We start from the raw sequence: 27,733 nt of genomic DNA, 5'->3' as shown, positions 1-27,733 counted from the left end.
ATTTAAGTTTGATGATTACCACTGGTATTTCCAAGTACCATACATTTCACGCTGCTTAATATCACGAGACGTAAACAAACTGTAATCATTGAAATAGTAGAAAGCAATCAAATGAAACAAGAGACAGAAAAATTACGCAAAACCATTATTTTCAATACATCAAGAGTAAGCAGAATAAATTCCTTTGTAGAATAAGTAATGATGAAAAGGGACGAAGGTATAGTCTCATAAATGATGCATTCGATGTCAAGCTCATGTTTTGCTGAAATCTCAGAGAAACATAAGAAGGACATTACCTGAAAACAACCAAATAAAGTATAATCTACAATATTAAATGTATTTAACAACTGATGATCGAAACTCAATTTCCTGAAATTACTAGTTTAATAAGGGAATCATTATACCTAGAAAAGTTATTGATAACACCATGTGTAAAGTAACGAGTGTCTGACATACAAGGAGATGGGTAAAAAGAAAATGCGCAGTACCACTTGATTAATGCATACAAACAATCTCTCATTCCCTCTGCAAGCCATGCTATGCTCGCCCAGTAGCTCAGGAGCATCACTGATTCCGTTGTGGCAACATGTATTCATTTGAACAGCATGTGTTTATAAACGATACTTTTGCTAATATGAAAACTGGAGATGTCGAAGACACTTTCGTAGAAAATTTACAAATTCTCCAATACCTAGTAGGTCTATGATTTACAAATTAGTGGCAAAACTTCGCGTAACAGAATCGCTGCTGAATAGAAAGAAAAGTAAAAGAGGCATATTCTTGCTGAATACAAATTGGACGAAACAGGTGCGTGTTTAGAAACCAGTCCCAGAAAATCTATTCATAAGTTAGCACAACAAACAAACATCGAAAAACAAAAACTTCGCCATGTTACTACCAATATTTTTAAACAATATAAGGCATGCATCTTAGCAGAGGGAAAACATTTCAAGACTACTTTAAAGAAAGATAAGCGAGTACAGATTTTTGCATCTGCAAAAACAGCAACTGCTTAACTGCAGAACAGTGTGAAATTTTCTGCCACGAAAGTCATGATAAGTGGACAAAAAAATCTCCTATCTCAAACATTCATTATAGACCAAATTTATTGAATTTATTCCAACAAATACAATTAATTTGTCAAAAATTACTTAACTGTCACTCAGAGTGATAAATGTATTTTCAGATTATGTGCTTTTAATGTTGTACACTAATATATCGAACAGTTCATATTCTATACCACAAAACAACGACAATTATTATTATTTTCCTCTCTAATATGTTTCCCATGAAGTTATAATGGATTTGTCAAAATATTGTTATGTAAATGCTACAAATGCTAAATTTATACTTTTGTAGAAAACAAACTGTTATGCCATAAGAGCCCATTTAATTCGAGCTTATACTACATTTATTTTATGAAATGTAATTTTTTATATGGTAAGCCTACTGATAATACGACAAACAACATCATTTTAAACATGCCAATCTCCAGCCATAATCAACGGATAATCATTACGTTGAGCACTTCCTCTACATCATTATAGGCCTACTATGTTGGTGACTGATATAATTTAAATTAACCTTCCGAAGAAAGTAAACTACGAAGACAATGATATGATGCAGAAAGGAATGAAAGATATTAAATCTGTAAATTATCTGAATAAGAGGATTTTTATCGTAATATAACTTCACCTATAATTTTTGTTTGTTCTGTAGTTACAATCCTACATATATAAAATCTGTCATCTATAAGCTTATATTTACTTTTGTGTCAGTAAATGACTTGCTTTTTCTTCTTCTGAATTTTGCATGTAAATACAGACGAATATACACTCTACAATTGATGAAGGATTCAGGATGGTGCAATCTGATAATTTACCACAGGCACTTCATTCATGGTCGTTTCCTTTGTACTGCTTCATTTTAGACAAAACTTGTGGCACCAATGCCAGGTGGTATAAGCACTGGCATGAGATCTTCTTGAACCATACTTCTGCTATAATGTGAGACTATCATAGAACCTGTTTTCCTCAAATTTTTTTAATCAGTGCTGGTTAAGGGAATTTTAGTAATGGTGTTTGATACATCTAAATCAACTGCGAAAGTGGTAAGTGGATTTTGAAGTGTAGAATGTGTCCTAGTAAGTTTGTGTTCTTGCACAATGGCACAATTCACGAGACACAACATTTTTTTTTTGTGTGCATCTTTTCAACAGGAACAGATGTCATAGTAAATTTCTGCAAAACTGATGAACAAGCAGCAGGCTGAAATGTAAATATGAAGTGCAGAAAAGTTTCATTCCTATCTGAATCAGAAAATGCTGTTCGAGGAATGTATAGGCCTACTGTGAAGTCACACCAATTATCTGGCATTTCCAAGTCACGTGGTATTTTAAAAATATGTAAAGAATTTTATTAGCATTTCCATAAATAAAAATAATATTTCTTAAATTTTCGAATATATATTATAAGATTGTATCATATTTCTCACTTAAACTCACTTTAAATTGAAAATTAAATTCATAGGCCTACACATTTCCCCACCTATGAAATAGGCAAGTTAATTTAAATATTAATTTTATCGTAACTAGTGAGCTCTTTTTCAGGCATAAATTATATATATATAAAAATTTAAAATAAGTATTTATTTTACCAATTCTACTTAGTGAAAGAGGCAGCATAGGTTGGACTATCTATACAATGTGTGCATAGCTTTCAGTAGGGTATATTTCTCACTCTATGAAGTACATACCAGTAAATGCTTTTAATAAACCCCAAAATTCAACATTAAGTCTGCAGTTGATACAAGGTAATAAAATTAGGAAAGAAGCATAGAAATTCTTGGATTTAATTAATCTGTAACCCCTTTTGAGCTTTCCTGCATGGAAATTTCATAGACTTTTGAGTATTTAGAACAGACTGCATGAAATGTATGAAGTTGAAATGCAGGGTAATGTTTATATTTAATACTGACATCATTAAAATTTAGTCGTGTTTTAACACACTCCAAAACACAATGTTAGGCCTGAAAATAAACTGATAACCAGAGCCTCACAATTTTATTTATTTCAGCTCAGTAAAGGTCACAGCATAGGGAAAGGCTCATAACATAACAATCAATTATGCAACATGTTATTTTCACATTTTATTCTGGGAATGGGGAGACCAATTGACATATTTAAAATACTGTAACAATAATCGATAAAGACTCAAGGATATAAACATTTCCCCAGATACATATAATACAGAGTAGTAAGGCCAATTGCTTCAACATTTTGTAAAAAAAAATTCTCCTTCTTAAGCACTAACAAAGAGCTTTCTGCACTAACCAGAAGTCCTTCTTTAAGTACTTAATTACTTCTATGTCATTTTCTTTCAGCAAACAGAGTCTGTTTTTTTTCTTTTAACATTTAACAAATTACTAAACAGTATAGTAGTCGAGCACACATGGTTATAATGATAATACAATAAAACCCCTATATAACAAGCAACCCCATATAATTAAATTGCAGCAAAACATATTTCTCATCTGAGAGTTACCTTAACCAACTTTGATGGGATAGAAAGCAATGGATAAAAAATATATTTATCTCTCTCTTTAAGCTCCTGCTGCATGCCACACATACATCCATGATACATTTTATAATCCATTATGCCTCACATGCTTATAAAAGGTTTTCTGCATCACAATTCCTCTTACTTATAACCTCACTAGACCATACGTTCAAAAAGTCTTGGTCCAAATTTGACGCAATAAAATAAATCTTCACACTCATAAGAGATTTGATACTTCCAGGTCATCTGGAAAAGTTTTGAAGTAAGACTCCCAAATCTATAATATGCTAATTCTAAGGTAACAATATCAATACTTCTTGCAACATCCAAACTCTATCACTATACGAACACCCTTCCAACCCTACAAATGTTGAAGTTTTACTCCTGTACTGCCATACTTCAAAACAGTGCTTGCTTAAACACAATTCTTGCATTTTGCACTGTTCAATGAGCAGATTAAAGAGGATTGACTTATATGTATAATATTGAACTTTAGCCACACAACATGCCCTTCCGCATTTAATAAAAAAATAAAATTAAAGAAACTATTAATAAATTAGTTATTACTTACTAGTCATATTTCATTGGTACCATACTGTTGCTATAAATTTTTAACAGGCCAACCTCTTATTCTCCTGAAATAAATTCAGTAAAAAATATGCAGAGGCGCAAATGGCTACATGCAAACATGAACGGTATTGGGGGAGGTGGAGAAGAGTAAAACTAAGTGAAATTAATGAAATTAAAAGCTACCGGTAGTGTATTGCATGCCTTACTTATGGTGAAAATTTATAACATGGAAACATAAAATTAATAAATATAAATAATAGCCTATAATTAATTAATTACATTTGACAACTTGGAAGAGTAAATTTATGCTATACTTAAAAATATGGAATGAACAACTATATAAAATTTCATTTTGTTACTGATTGTTATTTAACATGCAACTTCACAGATTAGCGAGCTCAAATTAACATTTTATTCTTATTAAGATTCAATTTGACACAAATAAATTTGCAATTAATGAAAACGAAATTTGATAATTAAAGAATGACTATGGTGAAATACTTATTAAACTCTATATAGCAGTATCTAGGTACATATGAAGGGAATTTTAAAAACCATTAGTGAAATGGTTAAATTAGAATTTCCATAACAGAGATAGAGTTTTAAATCCTGGCTAATTTAGTAGACGTTGTTATGTATGATGAGAATGTTGAAGCAGGTTTTAGCAGGGCATTCTATCATCATTCTAATAGTTCTCCACTATCATCTCATTTAATTGACCATCTGGGTAAAATAAATACAAATTAAGGAGAGAAATGAAAGAAGCATAATGTGACTTGTTGAAAACATTAAAACATTAATGAAGGTCAGTGTGGCTGAAGTCTCTTGTATAACTGCACAATGTTAGAAAGGGTAGAATATAGAGTAATATTATTTTGTCTCGACACAAAATATTCCCGAGACTTAAAACGTAATATTACAGGCTCAAATATAACAACGTACAAAATGTATATACATAATACATTCTTCATGTGTTTTGATTATTTATGTTCGGCAGTATAGAAGCTGTAACCGACAGTTGTAGGGTAAGAGTCTATAGTACTATGTCACTATTTACAGCAGAAAACCCCGTTAAACATACACATTACTTTCAGGTCATGAAAATAGTACATTTAAGAATCTACAACCCCTTCTTTAGTTTAAAAATATGGCATTATCCTGAGAGCTGCTATACAGCCATTTTACTGTATTACCATTCAAACACTTATAATGAGCAACTAATTTTTATTTATTTATTTATTTTTTGGAAGTTAAGGACTGGATCAACACACATGAATTTTAACTTTCTGCTCTATTTACACCACTGGACCATGTAGTAAAACATGTACATTAAACATATGAGTAATTGTCACCTTTTCATATTGCTATACGTAATTTAAAATACTGTTAAAACTCGTAGCAATGAAAGCCCCTTGAGAATACTGACACCAATATTGGTTACTACTACTGAAGACGTTGATATTGCAGATGTTAAAAATTCGCAAGATCATGTAATTGCATATTATAAGAAACATTTTAGAACATTCCCCCCCCCCCCCCCAGAGTACGTCAAAGTTTAAGATGTACTGTTACGTAGTTACATAAAGGATTTAAACTAAAGAGCATGACATAGAGAAGAGGACAGCAGTGTGGAATAGCCCAGCAAGCCCTCATTGGTCCTGTAATTAACAGTTCCATGATAAGCTCAAGAATAGTGTCTGTATAAGAAAAATGTACAACTCTAAATATGATACAGCCGATATACATTAAGTATTATCCTTCACTTACTGCATTCAGGAATAACTGGTCAGTTACGAATGAATTTCTTGCAAATCTTCTCTTGCATTCTAGTAAACACTATAAATGGTATCAAGTCTGAATTGTTTTCAAAGAAATACTGTATGTTACAAACATCACTGTGTGTTTGCATGATGCAGTGAACATTATGAGTAAAAATGAATGAATTAATTTCAGTAATTATAACTAAGATGGAGATCTAGACCTTTATATGATGAATTCAGAAAATAATTTTATCTAATGGCAAATTGTAAACTTGAAGTGAAATAATGTGGCTATGAAGTAGTAAATTTGATCTCAAAATTAATAATTAGGCCTGATGCAATTTCAACTTTTAATCTTCTTTCTTGATAAATAATTTCTGGAATGAGTGAACAGATCGTTTTTATAATTTACACACCACTCCAACAAAATACTTATGCAATTACTGTAACCAAGTTTGGTGTCAGTAAATATTTTCCGCTAACTGAGTCAGAAGACGCTTAAAACTGGAAGAAATCAAGTGCTACATAAACATAATTAAACACGACTAAAAATTAATAGGAATCAAAATTTTGGACGAAACAACTTCATTGTGCGCTATTTGTATTAAAAAATAAATTTATAAAATAAGAGAAAGTACTTATATGCCATAAAATGCATATTTTATAATATTTTCTTAAGTTTTCTTAAAAGAAAAGAGAAAAAATATGCCTTCAGTAAGAAGTTCAGGCATATTTGCATGTCACGTGGCTAAAATTGCTGGACACAAAAACACTGAGATAGCTTTGTAGTGAAAATGAAAACAGCACTAATGTATTATCAGGCTGCCTTAACATTACAGCAAAGTCCGGCTTTCTTCAGTCCTGCAGTTGTCCACATTAACACTTGTGAACAATAAAAAAGTAGAACAATAAAATAACAAAGAGCACTGGAGTGTTTATCAATCCACTGTTAAACACCTCATTTATACTCTACTTATTTGGTATAATACTCCTTAGTTGAAGACCACATGAGCTACTTGCTGCCTGCAACTTTGTTTGGGATACAGTGCTTCAGAGCACTCATGTCTATATATGACCATAATCAAAACAGCAGTGCCTAATTTTACTGTCAAACTATTTCTTACAACACCTATTTCCTAAGAGCGTGTCAGCTCTGTCTGAAGTACGGTAAAATGCACGAAGTTCAGTATGAACTCTTTGTAAAATATATACAGACCTAAGTAACCTATGTAACTTAAATTACTAAGTCAAAGTATAAGTGTTTCTCTTGCAGATATGATTTCTGCTTTTATACTTACAACGGAAGCTCTCATAAAATATTATAAAATCTTAAAATCGTCAAATTATATAAAAAATTTTTAAAATCTTAAAAAGACTACTTATTATACTTATTAATAATAATAATAATAATGCAGTAAGTCTGCAGATAACAAAAATCTCCTTCATAGCACTACAACCACATGAAGGGCCAGGGCTAAGCCAAGCACCTGTTATCTAGTAGTGGACTGCATAACTACCAGAAGGGATAGAGATGCTGGGAGTCCCCAAAGGTGTATTAATCGGCTTTTCCTAACTGGAGTTTGCTATTTAGCGTGGCTCCCTAATTTTTCAGACCCTAAACCTTCGAAAAGTTTTTTGGGTATAGCTGGGAACCGAACCCGGGATTTCTGAGTTCATAATCAGCACTATATTCACTACACCAAGGAGACTGTCTAGCTGATAATAAACTCTGCTTTATTTACTCAGAATGTACCTACTACACTTTCCATTATATAAGCATCACTACCACAGATGATGGTTTTCTGGCAAGAAAAGTAAAATATTGCAACTACAAAATTTTATTGCATACTACAGTTAGATCCCAACATTACACTGAATCTCGCATCAGTAAAAATTAAACTTCAGAATTTCAAAAATGGAAGGCTCATGGTGGTTACTGTTGATAAGAGCACGATATGTGTTGTATAACAAACTGCAGAAATATGACTGGAGCTTCAGAGCCATAACATTTCCTATTGTCATGGAATACTAGGTATAATTAAATACATAATGCCAGAACACTGATAAGTCTGACTACTGAAAATTTTACTTTCTTTTTTTTTTCCTCCTTTTTTTCTTTGATTATTTTGTCTTGATGTTGAATGTACCTTACACATATCTTTAAAATTGAAAGTAAAATTATGTGACTTAAAAAAATGTTGTAAAATGACTGTAAGTAATGAATAAGAAACGTTATTTTGGCTTTTTATTCGTAACAGCGTGCTCAGATCTAATCCTTGTTGAGAATATATTAATGCCGACAGAATGAGGTGGTGACTTTTCATAAACTTTAATACTTAGCGGTAACAAAATTACAGAATCATGATAATAATTCATTTCCATATTGAATCTTGAATAGAGATCTTCGGCTGTTCGCCATAGCTTGATAGCTATACAGTTCTGTATAATTGAGAGCTTACCAGTAGAGACAAAACAAAACATCATACTACAAATTAATTTAACAACATTTATAGTTTTACAAGTGCAAACAGTTTTCATGTCAATATTTTCGATGCCACAATGCTTTATTAAAAAGAAATAGGGTCTCAGCTGGCTTAATATATCCTCCAACACAAATCAGGGAATCTACATGAGCACTTTTTGAATGAATACAGATTAAGAAAGAAAAATTCAACATTTGTGGAAGCTGGAAATGAGATTCATAGATCTTTTTCTCAAATAGAAGGTAGCTATGATACACAAAGTTCATAAAGCAGAACCCTATCTATCTATTCAGAAAATTATATTCTGAAACAAAAGAAGAAACATGCAGGTCAAAAAGTGAGGACCCACATATTTATATAAATAATATTCTATAACCAAATAAGATGACAGTCACAACCACATTAAACTTTACGAATAGCTCCTGATGCATACTATCGCTTACTGTATCTGCTGTTAAGTAATTCAGTCATATGTTGCTTCAAAATTCCCAATTGAGGCAGGCAACAAAGCCCTTACATGTGTGGTCACTCAATTAACACTTTTCTAAAACAGAAGTGTAAGTAAACCAACAACGGGCAAGAGTTCATCTCAGAACTTACACGCTGATGGGAAGGGGAGGATCCAAAGAACATTCATGTATAAGTGCATGTTCGAGTCATGAAAAATCAACAACAGTTTTAAATAATTGTTATAGCACCGATACAAAAAGGGCACAGCACGTTAGCATTCATGACTACCTTGTAACCTATCTCAAGAGCACTGAGCTAAATAGTTCCCACTCTAAAGAGAGATGCATAAACACAGGTGAGAAGTTAAAAAATTAAAAAAGACTTGGTAATAATGTTAATGAAACCCTATATTTCTTAATGGAGCCTCCCCCACACAAATATCCATCATCATGCAAAACTTGCTGCAGTCAAGCCACGTCAGAAACACAACGGGTGAGCAGATAACTGCTGAATGACGAAACAGACAACAAACGATGGAAGTTGTGTTAAATGATACCTACAAGTGACACTGTCTATGTCAAATTATCCAACGCGCAAGCAGTATTTCAATGGTGCATAGTTTCGGTCGGTTTGTTACGGCAGTAAACTTTTCATCCCCCCCCCAACAAACACAAGTCTTTGAGTTTGCATTCATCATAGCAACTACAACCTTAACTTGAAGAACGATGATACATGATGATTAGTGATGTAATAAAATGACGATGTGTATTATGCTCGTTACCTTTGCTTCTTTCTCTTGGCCAAGACTGTGCAGTGTGGATCATCTGCTTAGAGTGCAATAGCTCGCAGTATCACCATCATGAGAGCACTGAGTCCAGCAGCAACTGGCACTGTTATTACCCATGCAAATATTATATTCCTTCAAGAGAAACAAAATAAAAAACAACGTTACAAATATGTCATATCTATAACATAAAATTAAACACACTCGAACTCCTTTTAACATTCTTGCACTTCACGTTTTTCCTAAATTTACATAATCTTTTATGATCACCTGACGAGGGTAAAAAAGGGTTTTAAGTTCTGGTGTCCATAATTATTTATATTAGAGGCACAACCACACAAAGAATACTTATGCCTACACATTAATTTTCTATGTTAAAGTGAATTACATTTCAAAGATCTCGTAAGTCAGAAGTCCCTTAAGAGGAGAGGACAGTATTTTTTGGTAAAAAAAAAATCTTTAAAATACTCTGTGATGTGTGTGGAGTACATTGCATAACATTTTGTATATATTTGTGCCTCTATCGGATATTGAGGCGACATTTTTTAACTTCCTGTGATCTAGATTTTTAAATCACATGCACCCTTTAATTTATTGTTTTTCCAGTAACTTCAATTTTTTTGCTACATTGCCAGACAAAAATGGATATAATTTCTGAAATATTAAAGATACATGCATGAAATTTAGAATTCATATTCTGTAGACTATTAGGAAATTTTTCGCTATAACACAATTTTGCTAATTGATTTAATTTTAAAAATATGTCTGTCTGTTTGCAAAAAAGGAAATAAAAAAATTGTTATTAAATTTTAATTGTTTATTTTACAAATGTACGGACTAATATCAAAATTCTATTACAGACAGTTTGTAGAGCATGCTTTTACAAGTAAAATGTAGAAAACTGTTTGAATTTATCTTTAAAAATGGCTTAGATATATAGATTTTAGTAAAATCCTAAATTGGATATTTTTTTTTCTTCAAATCTGGGCCCCCAAATAATTTCTTTCAAAATACTTATATTTGGTTCAGTTGCTATAGCCATGAGCTCTCTACATACAAAAATTAATATTTTATGCCAACAGTTCAGATTTACACAGGTCATGTGAGATACAACAAGAAACAGACTATAAATAAAGTCCTTAATGGTGGTAATTTGTTCAATTTTTGTGTCAAGTAGTAGATAAAAACACTCGGAGTTTAAAAGCTATATGTTGGCTCCAATATCAGAGACGGCAAGAAAAGGAGAACCTGTCAGTTGAATCCGTTATCAAAAAATCTTGAATAGCATGAAAGTCAATTATACTCAAGTTTCTTATGCAATATCATAACTACCAGAATCTTTAAAATACAGATAGGTTATGAATTAATTAAATATAAAGACCGATTCATTACAAAATGTAATGTATATTAAACAGAAGTTCCAGAGATTCAGGTCTTTACTGTCGAAACTAAAATACTTCCGTTACTGTAGGTATGATGAAATCACTATTTACACATTTCCTAGTTAAGAGACAAATGATATAATACAGGAACTAAGATTGTGATCAGGATTAATGAACACAAAATGAGACTTAATTTTAATATAACAACAACTTTTCAGTTGTTTAGCTTATTTTTTAGGCAGAAAGGAAATTACAGAAATGAAGAATTTGGGTGATCTATAAGAAATGGCAATATAATAATTAATAACTCTTAACTAACCTGAAGAGTTTCCAGTCAACCCCTTGCTTGGATGTACTGGCCCATCCCACGAACACAACTGATCCGACCTTACAATGTGTTGTGCTGATAGGAATGCCAATCTTGGAGGCCAGCAGAACAGTGAATGCTGCACCAATTTCTATCGTAAACCCTCTGCAAATAAACATAATGAATGTGATGCACATTATGGCAGAAAAGTAATGGATCTATACAAACTGAAATGAAAGTTTTGGGGAGAGGGGGAAGACATAATATTGCGTATAAATAAATAACTCAATATATATATATATAACAAAATAAAATACATTTTGGATCCAAGTTAGTGAAAAAATATTTTATGCAGACATGTATATGTGAATAAAAATTTCATTAAAATACTGACCTTCAATTTTAGAATCACAAGCTGACTGTCACAAAGTTTCAAATTAACGATGTATGTGCGCGAGAGAAATCAATACACTGACATACTTTTACTGGGTTAGTATTCACAGACTAAGGTGGATGATGAAATGCAAAGCAACATTACATGTTGAGCAATAATTTCCACTGTATTTATCAAAGTCTAACACATGATTTGATTAAGCTAACTGTTCAAACTGAAGATTTACTTTCAATTAAAAGTTTATACTATGGTTCCCAAGATCTTATTGAAAATTAAATTTAATCATGTATAATCACATAGGCTAAATCAAACAATTTAAAACAAAGGTTTTGTATCAAATTAAAGGATAATAATGATGACGATATAATAATAATAATAATAATAATAATAATAATAATAATAATAATAATAATAATAATAATAATAACAACAACAAAACAAATATAGAAATTTTGGAAGAATTGAGAATGACATCAGCAGGGCCGGGTATTTAAGAAGATTGCGAAAATCACGACATAATAGATATACAATAGATTCTCGCTAATCTTTACGAATTAAGTGATTCTGATTAATAATATGCGGATAAAACAATCGCGACAAATTGCGAAACAAATTCTAATAACGAAATATGAACACATTCGCGAATTATTATTATTGCGTCGTTTTATAGCAAATTTCATATTCTGAGTTTTTTTTTTCTGATTTTTTTTTTCACTTGAATTTGTTATATATCCAAGTAGGCTAAATTACATGGTATTCCAGGTGTTCTGATTACATTAGTGAACTCAAAAGATGGAGAATTCAACATTTCACTAATAATTTGAGGGTTGCAAGTTTTTTTTTTATGAATGTGTTTTAAATACAGTCTCAATCCAACAAATATTATCTATTGGCCATAACGCACCTTTACCAGAATCCAACGATCCTTTAATGTTAATTATTTGGAAAGTAATATTCATACTGAGTTAAGACTCCAATTACAAAATAATTGTATAAGCTTTAAGATGTGGAACAAGTCAAAATTTTACAAGATTACAATTTTTTGGCGAGATATAGTGAGAGGATTCGCTAACAGATTACCTGGCATTTGCCTTATGGTTGGGGAAAACCTCGGATTTAACTGAACTAATAAATCAACAAACTTTACTCATAACTATAGTTCAACCCTTCAATAATCAATTGAGAAAACTATGAATCCCCGAAATTCAAGCTTGTTAAGACTAACAAAATTACAAGTTATGATACTCAGGTGTATATTATATAATACGATGTTCCAGACTGCGAGAATGTTAGTTACCAAAGAGATAGGTATCAGCGTATGATCCTCTGAAAATCATAATTAGCAGAGTTTCGACGATATTTAAATGTATTAATATTATACAGAGAATGCCAACTGGAAGGAATGACGCCAGTTGCAAGAGACGCGATAATCGAAGCTATATTGTGGCTCTAGACGAGACAAATAGTAAAGGCTTTATATCGGACCCAACTGTTAGATTTGAGATAGTCAGACCCAACCATTTGAGATCAATAAAGAAAAACAAAATTGTGAACCTACTATTCCGTACTTTCGAGAAAAATATCAGATGGAAGGCATCTGGGAGTCTGGGAAGTGCATGGTTTAATGATCAGAAAAAGAGGTACCATTCCACAATTAACTATTAACAATTTAAAAAGCTTTGAAAGCCATGACATATTTCCTAAAATACGTAGTCACTTCAACTATTAAAGGTCTTTGGCAATTCTCAAAAATCATTTATATGAAATGTTATACTGGTAGTTTCCCTTTTTCTTTAGTTTGTGTTTGTAAAATATATATCGGTATGTATAATTTGCCTCAACTCTAAAATTCTTTTGTGTTCACGTAAACTTCTCTCAGTTACTTAATGTAATCACTTACTATTCTTGTGTATATTATATTATTCTATGTTTTTGGCAATCCATAATGCCTGGGCAGACAATTTTTTTAAAATAAATTATATAATTGGAGAACTGGAACTTGTCTTTTTCTTCTTCCCTTTTATTAGGCTATTAGCAGGGAGAATTTGTAATTACTTAACTGAAACATGGATTTAAAAATTTTCCGAACAATAATCCATTTCTAAAGAGATTAAGTATTTAAGACTAAATTATGATAACTCTGCATTTTTGATATTAAGAAATAAGCACAACAGATCTAGAGGCTCAAGAGAGAAAAATAAAAATTGTAGCATTTTGATTTAAAAAGTTTATTCTGACGTTACTTTTGGTATCATGGAAATAAAACTTCGTGCCTCGTGGTTTTTCACATAGTCCGTCTTACCCAGAGACATATACTGGTTAAAGGGTTTGGGCTACCGCTGACCCTATTATTACACAAAATATATCTAATAATTACTTTAATTTTAATTACTATGGTAAAACTAATAATACAAAATTATTACATTATGTTATATTATAAACTTTTTCTTTTGTAATTTCCTTGGGCTACCACCGGTAGCCCGCAAAATACGCCCCTGGTCTTACCCCATTCTCTATTAATGTGTACTGCACATTAGTCACAGAAAAGTCATGGAAATATAGGTTACGTATATACACACGAATATCAATTAGAATACATTACAGTGTTAAAGAAACTACATATTGCATTTCATTGCGATCATTGTTAATTTTTAATTTGTGAATTCACAACTTCCTTACACTATTTTAAAAATGACGTACAAATCGAATCTCTCTTTCATTAAAACTAGGTTATGTATATACACACGAATATCAATTAGAATACACTACTGGTACAGTGTTAAAGAAAATACATATTGCATTTCACTGCGATCATTGTTAATTTTTAATTTGTGAATTCACAACTTTCTTACACTATTTTAAAAATGATGTACAGATCGAATCTCTCTTTCATTAAAACAAACTTTTACTTACGTGGAAGCTGTGATCTTAGTAAGATCCTCGCCTATTGTCTGTATCACTCTGCGACCCCACAACCAAAGGCCAATGGAGATGCCAACACCTCCATACAACAGAATGTAAAGAGGTGTCTCTGACTGCTGCTGCACTGAACCATCTTTGTAGATCAGCCACAACGCTATCAGTGGACCAATGGCATTGCTAGAAGCACAAGGAATGTTGCGACTCAGCACCAATGAAACTGTTCCTACAGTGAGGCAGAGGGTACAGTAGTTCATTTTGTTACATTTCAGATCAGAAATGATCAGACATCACTTAATCTCTATATACAGTAATGAAATAGCCTACTATGATACTGAAGATGATTGATTCTTGTTCAATTAACTTAACAAGCAACTGTAAAGTAGTATAATATCAAATAGTCTGTTTTATTTTCAGTCTATGCAAGATATGATAATTCAGAAGACATGTCCCAGTGAATAATAAATTATTCTTAATCCATGTGTATTTTTCACACAAATTACCTTCGATGGGTATTTCTATATATGCAATGTTTATGTAGACATACCTGACATCATTTCCACCATGTGCAAAAGACCCAAATGTGGCAGTTAGGATCTGCAAGAAGGAGAAAAGCTTGGCAACCTCTGGTGGATCTTCTTTTTCTACCTCTTCCATCTTTGAAGCTGCTGCCTCTGGATCAAACTTATCATCTGTCACACGTTCTTTAATTAGAGGCACTGCACTGCTGTTGGGGGACAAACCTGTGATCATACACAGCAATGTCTTAGACATATAAACATGCATTTCTGAAGAATGGCTATATGAATCACGGAAAGAGTTTACTAAAATTCAACACTTTCCGAGAATTATTAGTTCCAGAATTAGTGGTGATATAGCAATCTGGGCATTATAGCCTTCATATTCAAAGAACACTTACTTTTATAAAAGCCCACCATTTACTCCTTGCATGAGAGACCAAAATAACATCTCACTATCAGATTATATACCTACACATTTACTTAAGACATTAATTTACTACAGTAGAACCCCGTTATACCATGCTTCGGTATACTGTAGAATCAGATACATCATGGACACCATCATGTTCTCAGTTATTTTAAGAATTTTATTTAAACATTCACTTTTATAAAATTCACGGAGTCTAGTCTTGGTTCCAACTTCCTTTATTTACGTTGTCTAGTCCTTGTTTCCAAGCACGTTTTATTCCGTACAATATTTCCAATCTCTTTTATTCCGAGAATACATACAGTACTGAATGTACACTGCAGGTCACATTATTTTTTATCTGTCCATCAGCCAATTAGAGTGCTGTATTTTTACTTAAAACTTTGTATCTTTGTGAACTGCATTCCCTCCCTTACAAGCCCACCCCTCTTTTGCAATTCATTCTGCTATTTTAAGCTTGATTGCAATGTTAGTCCACGTCATTTGAGTTTGAGAACTGCTGGGTTAAATGTATCATGAAAGAGGCAACTGATAACATGGTGACAGAAGTTGTAATTCCAGATTATCACTTCTAGAGTGCTACAAACAAGTTTGCATCAAAGTGATATTGAAGATTGGGTAAATACCGATCAAGATATATCTGTTGTCAATCTTTTAACTGACGAAGAAATCACTGTTTCGCGAGAAAAAACTGACGAAAGTGTAAGTGCACAGGTAAGGCCTACACATTTCTCATTGTAAAGATGACGTTGATGAGCTAAGTATTTTTGTATCAAGACTAAAAGTTTCTGGTAACGAAATGATAGAGAAAATAAGAGAAGTGATGGGATGGATGGAAAGTCAGTCAGATTGCGAACAGATTCATCCATGCAGCTTGCCATCATTAAGCAACATGCTTTAATGAAATGATCAGGACAAGTTCGCCATACTAAACTCAGCGACTTTTTCGTAAAGAAGACATGAAAATATACAAGTACTGTATGTACTGTAATGATTTTAATAAAACTATAAATGCAGTTAACTCCAAGTATTTTAGTGTTAATGTACAGTACTGTAGTCAACTCATATTCACTTAAGAACAAGTTTCAGTATGCTGCAGATAAGTTATAACATGAGTGTAAAACATGTCTCCCCACGCCTGCGATATAATGGGATTCTACTGTATTAACATATGATAGACACGGAATTATTGCCTTACCGAACACAGGTGTAACCTGGCCACTCCCTGGTCGCAAAGGATCAGGAAGAAGCTGCTGAACAGTCTGTTGTTTTTGTGGCTGTTGATCTTTTGCTGGCAAAGTTCCATTTCCAGACAGAGACGTTATCATATTCTCAGCTTCAATAGGCGAAACAGAGTCCTACAGAACAAACAATATAGACATCAGGTGGTATTAAAGTTTAACAAGTAATGGCTCTATTATTGTTACATACTTAGATATGTTATTCTTAAGCAATTAACATATGAAAAGTGATTCAATGCATATGATTAGAGCCCGGTTGTTTAGGCATTTATTTTGGTTAAAATAGGAAGGCATATTAGGCACTAAAAATAGTAAGAACAGGCAGTGAAATAGGCATTTATTACTCATAGAAACAGACAAAAAATAGAAAAATACTTAATAAACTATCCCATACGGTACTCACTTTTCTTGGTTACATGTCACAACAAGATGCTTTTTAAATTGTCAACTGTCATAGTGAGCCGCCTGTCAGAGAGAACGTTTTTCATGGTGGAAAAAGATCTTTCTACTTCTACTGAAGTGATTGGAGCAAACTTAAAACAACTTATTTCAGAAGACTGTCTCTACTTTCTTTCAGAGATCGGGAAAAACCAACTGCATATTGTGTCAAAAAGAGGGGCGTGAGAAGTGATTAGAGACTTCAAAGTACGCGTGACTTGTGCGTGCAAGTGACAACAGTGACTTGCTTTTAATACTTCCCTCATCCCCTTTCTTTTGCTGGTACACCCCGAAATGACCTGAGCACTGAGGGTTATATTGTTTAAACATCTTTGTTACGTGACATAAAAGATGGAATCGGTAGGGGAGAAAAGCTTATGACTTCTTGGAAACATATGTATTGCTGGAGAATAAGATTCTCAGCAAATATTTGTGTGAGGTGAATATATATTTTTAATTTGTACAACTGTTCTTTTTTGTTTTTTGATATAATTTATGTGCAGTTTATTTTAAGTGCATTAAAAATATAGAAAATGTACAATAACGACGTTAAAAGGCTAAAAGAAAAAAAGGCATTTAATCTTAAAATAGGCAACAAAGGCAAAATAAAAATTGGGCCTATCGTCCCCAAATGTGTGGAAACGTGTTTATCTCTAATAGGTATTTCATACATAACTCAGTTTAAAAAAGGCATTTTGCCTAACATCTGGGCTCTACATATGATATTAAATACTTTGCAGGACAAAATTAATAAATCAATGTAAATTAATTGTTATCATTAACTTACAACAGTTAAGTACAGTTTCATTTCAATTGTCGTCATTTCTACTAACCATTGTCATTCAGTACGGTACCATTAAATTCGATTATCACTGAAATTATACTATCTGTAATCGTTGTTTTTGACAAATAGAGAAAGTGTTATCTCAACAATAAATTTTATACATGCATACAGTAAGTACCTTTTTTGTAGCATTCAGAGCTGTTTCAGCCAGCAGGTAACCATTTGACTTCGTAGTAGCTCCATTTGTTTGTGGGACGGGGAAGCAGTAAGTTTGACTGGCTCCCTTACTGGTTCCATTTGTGGAAACCACAGGTGGAAACTGCACCATTTCATTATTATCGCTCAGTGCCAATACTTGTTTCTCCAGTTCATTTGTCTCAGTGATGATAGGCAGTGTCTTCTTGATATCGTCTGTAGAGATTGCTCGCGATGTTTTGGGGCTTGGATCCCGAGAAGATTCTGTATAAGTACATTATACAAATTAGTACTAGTTTAGGGTATCACACATCTTGAAATAGCTTTCTTTAATATTATGTAAGTGATCAGCAAAGTAAGTTATGTCATGAAATACGTTTTAAGTACAGTGAAATCAATTAATTTCGATTCCTAACATTCCTATAATGTCCCTTTCACATAATGTAATATCCCTGCTTTCTGGTAAGTATATGATGGTTGTAGAAAGTATTTGTAAAATTTGTCTTAAAATCTAATTCAAAGTGCTATCATATGGACTTGTTGAAGTCAGATCTATCTCTATTTCTTGTGAAAGAGCGGCTATAAAAATCACATCAAGAAATGAATTATACCTATTCAATATACAAGATATATAATTTTGATACTACCTGAATGCTTACTAAGAAATATTTTTGAATTAATGTGTGACTATACTCATATTTATTTTCCTGTGAGGGTTAGAAGGAATGCAATTTTGTTAAAAACTGACACGAATTCTTTGAATTAAAATCGTGATGGATTCGAGTACCATATTTGCATCATTTTAAGTAAGAATTTAACTCATATCAGCTAGTTACAACATTCAACATCAACTCCCCTTCTTTTGCTCCTCCCATTCTTTCTAACACATGTGGGCGAAAAAACTTTTAAAGAGGCTAGAACTCTATCTCCTGAACTCTTGTGCTAATTATACTATCAATGTAACAGACATATCAAACAAAAGTGGAAATGAAATACAGGTCGTTAAAAAAAAAAAAAACTCTGAAAGGTATATGAAGAACACAGTGTGTGTACGTGCACTGACAACATTTTGTAATTCTTTTCAATAATTAGTTTCCTTGATTGAAAATTTAAAAACATAGTAACTACAATCTGTAATCAAATTAATTGGATCCACTATACAACAGAAGGAATTGTGGAATTTTTCAACAAGTCATTTACATTCGATCCACAAATACAATGTGATATACAATCTAAAATACCAAATGTAAAAACTGTACAGAAAATATGTAAAAAGAATCAGTCCTATAATATACACTGAATGAAATACCAAAAGTTAAAGAAAGCCATTTCGAGAGAAAAAGAAATGTGTTCATTATAAAAGAAAATAATCTTGCTGTCTGCCTTCGAATTGCTGCTCAAAATAAATGCTATTTACTGCTCAGATATACAGGTAATGTAGAATAACACAGAATGACTGGTGTAGTCCAATTGAGCAAATGTTCAGATGTGCACACCTTCAGGGATGTGTAATTGCGCAAGTATTATTTCTAGTGGTATGCATTACTGAATGTCTCACAAGTAGAGAAAGCCTTCGCAGACGACCCTAAATCTAAGTGTTATATCGACAGTGATGCAAAGTTCCCATGAAGGTATGGGCATCAGAATCTTTGTATTCGGAAAATGCAACAAATGCTTGTGAAGTATTCCACGCCTAGTTTAATAATAATTCCACTAGCTCTAGGTTTTTAGAAATTTTAAAGGATTTCCAGAATGAAATATACAGAAAAATAAGTGATTATCTTCCAAGGAAGCATGATAATATAAGATATAATAGAAAAATACGCTAGTTGGAGGAGATTCAGAAGAAACGAGTTTCATATTACTATCAAAATCACCAATGAATGAAACATACTTTGTAATAAACAGACCCACTGGTGAGCCAGTTCATATTTTATATAATGAAATTCAAGCAAATTTTAAACTGCCAGACAGTGTCACTATTTATTCGTTTATACAACAATTAAATGTGGCTGTGGCATTATACTGTTAGTCCTAAGTCTAACCAAAGTAAGAAATCTCACTTTGACTAGTCTCACAATGGCTAAGGGCCCTCATTAGTAGGATTTTTTTTGCGCATTTGGACATCACCCAAAATGGTAGTTGGTAAATATGGAGGGGTATTGTAATTTTACAGCAATTAATTATATGACAGTACTACTGCTTCAAACAATAAAATCTCAAGTGCTAAGGATATGAATTTTGATGCAATACAACACCAATTATCATTCCTATTAAAAATGCTCTATTTTTTTACGAAATATAGTTACATACCGTAATGAATTCTTGTCTATAATTTACTTTCTACTCCAAGCAAATGGTCAGAAATAGATACAAAATGGTGATTATTTAAAGAAATTTTACATATCACTACTAAGGTAAGGGTTACCGTACTTACTAATCTTCAATGATCCAAGTGTTTCAACAAATTGTAAATACAAACTGTGCGAAAAAATACTACCAATTACTACTTGGAAATACTCAACAAAGAAGAAGAAACATATGTATGAATCTAAAATTAATGCATTGAACATTTTTATGAAATTTAGTATCGGTACTGAACTATAAAATTAGATATTCTTAAAAAAAGGAGAGGTGGAGGTATCTATACAAACCTAAAGTTTATTGATTGATATTGATAATTCTTTAAAAGAGAGAGAGAGAGAGAGAGAGAGAGAGAGAGAGAGAGAGAGAGTCAATCATAACTAATTTAATAAGTGAGATCTGTAGATGTGTTTCAAATTGTAAAAATTACTCATTTAATCTTATATCTGAATCTAGAAGAATGATAAGATAGAAACCATAAAGGTGAAGATATTCTATTCATGGTCAGACAAAAATAGAAATATTTATTTACAAGTATTTTACTTGACAAGCTCTCCTTTTTCAAATAATTTTATTTCCATTAAAGTATAATAAATCATAAAATAATATAAACACGTATATTTTGAAGTCTGGATAACTATCCTGCATGTTCGAACCTCACCAACAGAGAAAATGACTGAATACATGTTTTATTTTGTAATAATGAAAAAGCGCGAAATTGTTACGCAATACAGTACTTCATTTTCTTTTATAAAATGAAATGAACTTTGAAAGCATTCATTAGCAAAAGTTAAACGTGCTACATTCTTAAAATTTGCCAGTTAAAAGAGTGAGATTAATTTCCAGAAATTATTATACTGTAAAGATTAACTTATAAAGAAACATTAAAAATTGATATTTCAATGGAGGTAATTAACTATTATACTAAGTGTAACATTTAGGAAAAGGGTGCTATTTATAGTGCTAGTTATCAACAAATTAAACAGATCTAAAATGGAGAAATTCAAAACTTTTGAGTAAACAATGGAAAAATACAGAGTGGCACTATTTATAAATAAATTACAATACAAACTCAAATAAATTCGTACACATAAAATAAAATGAACGATTGATTTTGTTACATCCTGTGTCAATAAACGTAATAGTGAAACTATATACTGATAAGATCACAAGAAATTTTACACTTATTTAACAGATCACAAATCAACAGCTGGACACCCATTATAACTTGAATGTATAAATATGATGGATGTACTAGCTGAAATGTTACAATGACTAATACACTTAGGGTGCAACCACCACACTACTACTGCTGCAACGTACAGCCAACGATAAAGTGGTAGTAGCAGCAATGACAGCATAGAGCAGCAGCGGCATAGTGACAGCAAATTCATAAGTTTCAAGGTAGACAAACACATTCTCCAGCATGCTCATATATATATAATACTTATACTGTTGCACATTAGGCTACTGAGACATGCAGCTTACGTGAGAGGACATTCAAATCTTATTACACATATGCAATAAATCCTAGATAAATGTTGAATATCTGAGTGTAATGAGACTTGAAGTTCCAACATTATGTCAGGGTGAGTAATGATTCCTGGTATGGTCACTATATGCATAACTTATTTGCATACTGACAATTCATGTCAAAAGAGAGAGCTTGCGTGTTTTAATCCACAGCAGTTTTCTGTTATCTCAAAACTTTAAGGACAGAAAGAGATATTTTCATCCACCAGCTTACTTCCCCCAGAAACAGTAATGAAACAATGGAAAAACGATAATGCATTATCTACCGGAGAAAAAGAGAGATCATATATTATTCATCATTAAACTTTTACTTAATTTTCCATTCTTTTGCTTAATATTAGATACTAGTCAACCTTATTTTTAATTTCGAACAAAATTTTTAGAACATTTAGGTAAAAAATAAAGATTTACAGTTTCACTCTGACAGAATCCTGACCACTACGCTAAATACCTAAGCTTTGTCCAAGCATACTGCAGCATGACTTGTATGTTAAATTTTGACTACCAGTATTATCGTTAGTAAGCATTAACTTTGTAAAGTCTGAAATACAACATAATAATAAAATCAGCAAAATGGAAATGAATAACAAATACTGTATTCATAAGATACACCAATGAGAAGAGATACCATGTTGCAGTAAAATGGAAACATGTAATTTAAATGGAAGAAATAGGTCATCCTAACCTAACTCGCCATTTGGGGAGTAATTATGTGAATGAAAATTCAAACGCTCTTAATTTTATTAAAATTATTATAGGTTTTATTTATTCGCTCTCCTTTTAACACACATTACGTATTTCACAATTAATTACTACCCATCATTAGCATAACAATTCTCTATTCATTTGTATTAAAGACTACTACTGCTAATAAAGTTGGCATTAAGGAAAGTAATTGAATTAGTTACCTGAGTCTATGTATTATTATTTATTATAATTATATTCAATTACAGTATTCCGTCAAATGCATAGTGATTAACAGAATTATCACCCATCCTGTAATTAAACTGTCCCAATTAAAATAATTAGTTGTAAATATTTAATATCAAATTTAATTAAATGCACATGTATTTACTTTAAGGTTCAATTACGACAACCTAATGTTTTAAGAACAAACTTCCCCTGACTTCTCAGTTTTGGGACATTATAATTAAACAAATATAGGATTTCAACAATATGTACTTCATTTGAAATGTTTTGCCTCAATATGAAGATTAGATATTAATATTTTTTTCCTGACAATTATTACCTGTCGAATCACCAAATGAAAAACTCACGCCTCGCCCCCTTTGTTTTCTGATCAGCTCTGTAACACATAAGTTTGCATGATGCTGTAATGAGTATTGAATACACTTAGAACCTAAAGTAAAGGTGTTTTCAATAATTATGTCTTAATTGTAACACCGGATTGAGATCCACCGTAAACACGGGGCAGTGTAGTAAACATTATAAATCATACATCTTTTTCTCAAAATCAAAACAGAAGTAAATACAAACTGCAATATAATAGCAGTAGATCTACCACCACTTGGAGAGCAATCCAATACTTAGGAATGTTATACATAATCATACAGTTACAATATCTATCTTTCGTGTGGGAACTTATCTATATAATTGATTGAATGGGTATCATAGTTGTATTGAAAAAATACATGTACTCGAAAACTGCCACACATTATTTTGTAAATGAATGTAAACAGACAAGAATGATTTATTTATAAGAAAATTAATCGCAAATGGCCATAAACGAAAAATATTGTTTATATAAAGCAGAACAATAAGACACATTTAAAGTTTAAGTTTCAATTTTTTTCTTTTTTAACATCAGCTTTCTCTTCTTTTGCTCCCTATTTTACTTTACACATAACGTATTCCATAATTCAATAGGAATGTTCAATTTCATATTGTGTTTTACATAAGCTATTATTTTGAATGTTAGTGAATACACCTATTTGTATAAATAGCATTACGGGTATCTTGCTAATAAAATTACTCACATTTTAGGTACGGTACTTATACAATTATCTCGATGTTAAACATGAAAACTTCATTATTTTTATGAGTGCCAAGATAAACATTTAAGAATGTATCAGAATTGGCAAACCAAAGCTTCCCTTACCACTGTTGAGGTTTAAATTTTATATTTGACATTTAATAGGAAAATATTTTTTAAATTTCGCAAAGCTCGCATCACTATTATATTAATTAATCTGCAAAATGAGTGTGGCTTCAATTCTAACAAAATAATAAAAACATGAATCTATATGCTCCAAGCATATCATAATAGAAGTGAAAAGATGAACAGTTTAAATTCACAAGTCTCTCCAAGATAATTAATATGTATTACTACGATGACCTAATCATTCCATCATGATGTTGACAACAGTTGATGAATTGGCGAGACTGGAAAAGAAGTTTATTGCACTAATCTAATATTCTAACCAAATATGCACTACGGGAAAAAAGCTACAAACACAGACACCAATAATATAAAAAAACAAATGGCAGATGTGCTTAGAGAAGAGAAACACACACTGTAGTTTTCTTACATGTGAACAAGAGTCACAGAGATTAAATTATTCATTTTAATTGTTAACCTTTGGCTTTCCTAATGATCTGAAAAACATACCAGACATTAATTTAAAGATGGTTCATTTTTTAAGCCAATGAACATTAAATCTAAATAGATGTAACTTATGCTATACGAAAGTTATAAAGTGTAACAGACCACATATTAAGAAATGCAGGGGCAAAAAATAAAAATAATTTCTTTTTGTTCCCAAATACAACTTTACAACTTTCCTAAATAATGGGTATGCAAGTGCCTCCAAGCAGTGTGAACATACTAACTACCCCACTTAAGACTGCAGCCTCAACACAGTGCTGCACTTATGGCCAAGTGCCAAGCAATGTCTTACATGCAGTGCCTGAAATGGGTCGGAACAACAACATTCTGGTTACATTCACTAAGGTCTGACACAGATCTTTCCAAAATCTTACACTATTGCTATACCCTCAAACATCAAGATTATAAATGATGAAAATTATTAACTGATATAAATGTATTTTTTATTAAAAATCTTATATTTATAAAATCAGAATTTTAAGGCTTCAAATTACATGGATGGATAAATGCATGGATACCCTAACAGAGTGAACAAAAGCCTGGTAAGTATAGAATTATACACAAAGTACCAGTATGTAAAATTTTATTTCCATTTTATAAAAAATGTTGAGCAGGAATGGGTTGAGTTAATATAACAACACAAATTTGTAGTAGGCCTATACAAAAACGTGTATTATTAATTTCTCAAACCAAAATGCGTAGGTACTTTACTACAATTTCAGAAGTGTTATTTCAAAATTACATGGCCAATTACACAAATTATACAGGTATCGGTATTTCATACCGTGCAGCCATTTTCAGGAATTCATGCGACACCTTTACCTTCGCAGATATTTTAACTATCAAGTAAGTAAATGAAAATATTTTGAAAGTTTAAAGATCAAATAAAAGTTTGTGAATAATTTACAAATTTCAAACAGTTCAATATCATTATAATTAAAATATACATGGCATATCCATTTTACTGTAAAGGATTTAAATAAAATATTTTTGTTCTGATAGTTAATGATTAAAATATATTCTAAATTCTATGTACAGCAGTAATTACTTCTGCTGTCACATATAATAGCAAATTTTTAAGTAATAAAACAATTAAAAAATTGAAAGTGATTTGTTCTGCTTTTCTACGATACCGGTATGATATGATTTATAGCACACAATCAGATAATACGCCAAGCCCTTCTATCAGGCAGGTTAACAGCTTAGATTAGAAATTCTGATACCACACAAAAATCTTGCAAAGGATCTTGTCAGTACCTTACGCTGCCATTTACTGTACTATGGTGGGTGAGTTGATAAAGAAATGTGCTAGAATAACTGATTTTACTATTTGAAAATTCTCCTCTCTCTTAAAAATTGGTTATTTGTAATATATGTTTCACAAAAATGTAATCTTCAATGGCAATTATTCAGCAAGAGAACAAAATAAGTACCTACCAAATAAAATAAACGGTAGTAACTGCTCAATTATCATGGAAACAAATAACATAGCGAATGGTTTATATTGCCAAGTACTTGACAACTAGGTCACCGAATCTTCTTGTTTTAACATCTATTCATCATCAGTTTGTGCATCTTGTATATATGCAATACATAGATGGGTACTTCTAACATAAAAGCTAGTGAACTAGTGAGAATAGAATAGACATGTTTTCATTCTTCACCAGAGGCCTCCACACTAGTTATCATGGTTTTATATATATATATATATATATATATATATATATATATATCAACAGTTGGCAACAGACTTGACAACAGAGTAATGGCAGGCCCAGACACACAATTTTACCTTTATTCAGCTTTACTTACGAATTCATGAATCTTTTTACATTCAATAAATCTGCTATCTAAAAATCCATCACATACAGCCAAGATTAAACCCAGATACTTTAGGTCGAAAGCAACACACAGCAATTACCGGTACTATTTTTTTTGAGGTTATTTTACGACGCTGTATCAACATCTAGGTTATTTAGCGTCTGAATGAAATGAAGGTGATAATGCCGGTGAAATGAGTCCGGAGTCCAGCACCAAAAGTTACCCAACATTTGCTCGTATTGGGTTGAGGGAAAACCCCGGAAAAAACCTCAACCAGGTAACTTGCCCCGACCGGGATTCGAACCCGGGCCACCTGGTTTCCAGCCAGACACGCTGATCGTACCGGTACTACACAACTGATAATAAATTACAATATAACCTAGGCCTAGAACATGTTAATTCTCATTTTATATTAATTTTTTTAAGAAACAAGACATAGTTTAAATTAATGGGTGCTATTAAATAAAAATACTATGGATAGTGATGACTACAACATAGCTCTTTCAATACAAATTACATATGGTGCTTAACTTATTTAACTGCTATAATAGTACTCAAATTTTAGTGATTTTATGAATGTCAAACAGTGCCTTACCTAAGTAGAATTGAAAAGTTTATTTAAGTAGCAATACTGTCAAGTTAATTTTACTCCAACAGATGGATAACATGACACAAAATTAACATGAATATTATCTCTAAAAATTTGTAAAACTCAGTAATCTAGCACATCTCTTTGACAATTGAGAACCACTTCAAGCACTGTTGCCATGCAGAAGTATGTGACAAGGTAACAGCAGGGCAAGAGAATGACTCTATGGCCCACCTAGCAACTGAAGAGGGGATTTCTAGTGCTGCGAAGCACTAGGTCTACTGCATTGACAACTAGCACAACCACCAATCTACTACTGTACTCATAATGTAATGTCTATCCCCAAATCAAAGAAACAACCAATAAAATAAAACAAAAAAGAAACGATATGAACAGAACTGTATGCCAGATGATATAATATACATACAATATATATTATTTTATAAAATAGAATATCTTTACTGTCATTAAATGAATTAAATTAACACTTCGTAATAAATAAAACAGTATAACTTTCTTACTGAATCCTATTCTGGGTCATTTTTCAATTAGAATTACTTATATTATATAATCTAGTCATTTGTATAG

At 31.9% G+C, this 27,733-nt stretch overlaps 1 protein-coding gene across 1 annotated transcript in view; it reads right to left on the bottom strand.

Moving 5' to 3' along the window:
* NaPi-III (Na[+]-dependent inorganic phosphate cotransporter type III) overlaps positions 1-27,733 on the bottom strand; it is a 93,347-nt gene that overhangs the window by 2,999 nt on the left and 62,615 nt on the right. Inside the window, exons 8-14 of the mRNA XM_069826279.1 lie at positions 23,359-23,415; positions 18,196-18,476; positions 16,753-16,912; positions 15,154-15,349; positions 14,601-14,786; positions 11,306-11,458; positions 9,602-9,739 (exon numbers count right to left, since the gene is read on the bottom strand). Of these exons, the coding sequence (XP_069682380.1) occupies positions 9,649-9,739; positions 11,306-11,458; positions 14,601-14,786; positions 15,154-15,349; positions 16,753-16,912; positions 18,196-18,476; positions 23,359-23,415 (1,124 nt within the window). The 3' untranslated portion in view covers positions 9,602-9,648. The remainder of the gene's footprint in view (positions 1-9,601; positions 9,740-11,305; positions 11,459-14,600; positions 14,787-15,153; positions 15,350-16,752; positions 16,913-18,195; positions 18,477-23,358; positions 23,416-27,733) is intronic.

The sequence above is a fragment of the Periplaneta americana genome, chromosome 5 (genome assembly GCF_040183065.1).
Source record: "Periplaneta americana isolate PAMFEO1 chromosome 5, P.americana_PAMFEO1_priV1, whole genome shotgun sequence".
Lineage (NCBI taxonomy): Eukaryota > Metazoa > Arthropoda > Insecta > Blattodea > Blattidae > Periplaneta > Periplaneta americana.
The sequence above is the reverse complement of the archived record's forward strand: the minus strand, read 5'-3'. Positions and strand labels throughout refer to the sequence as shown.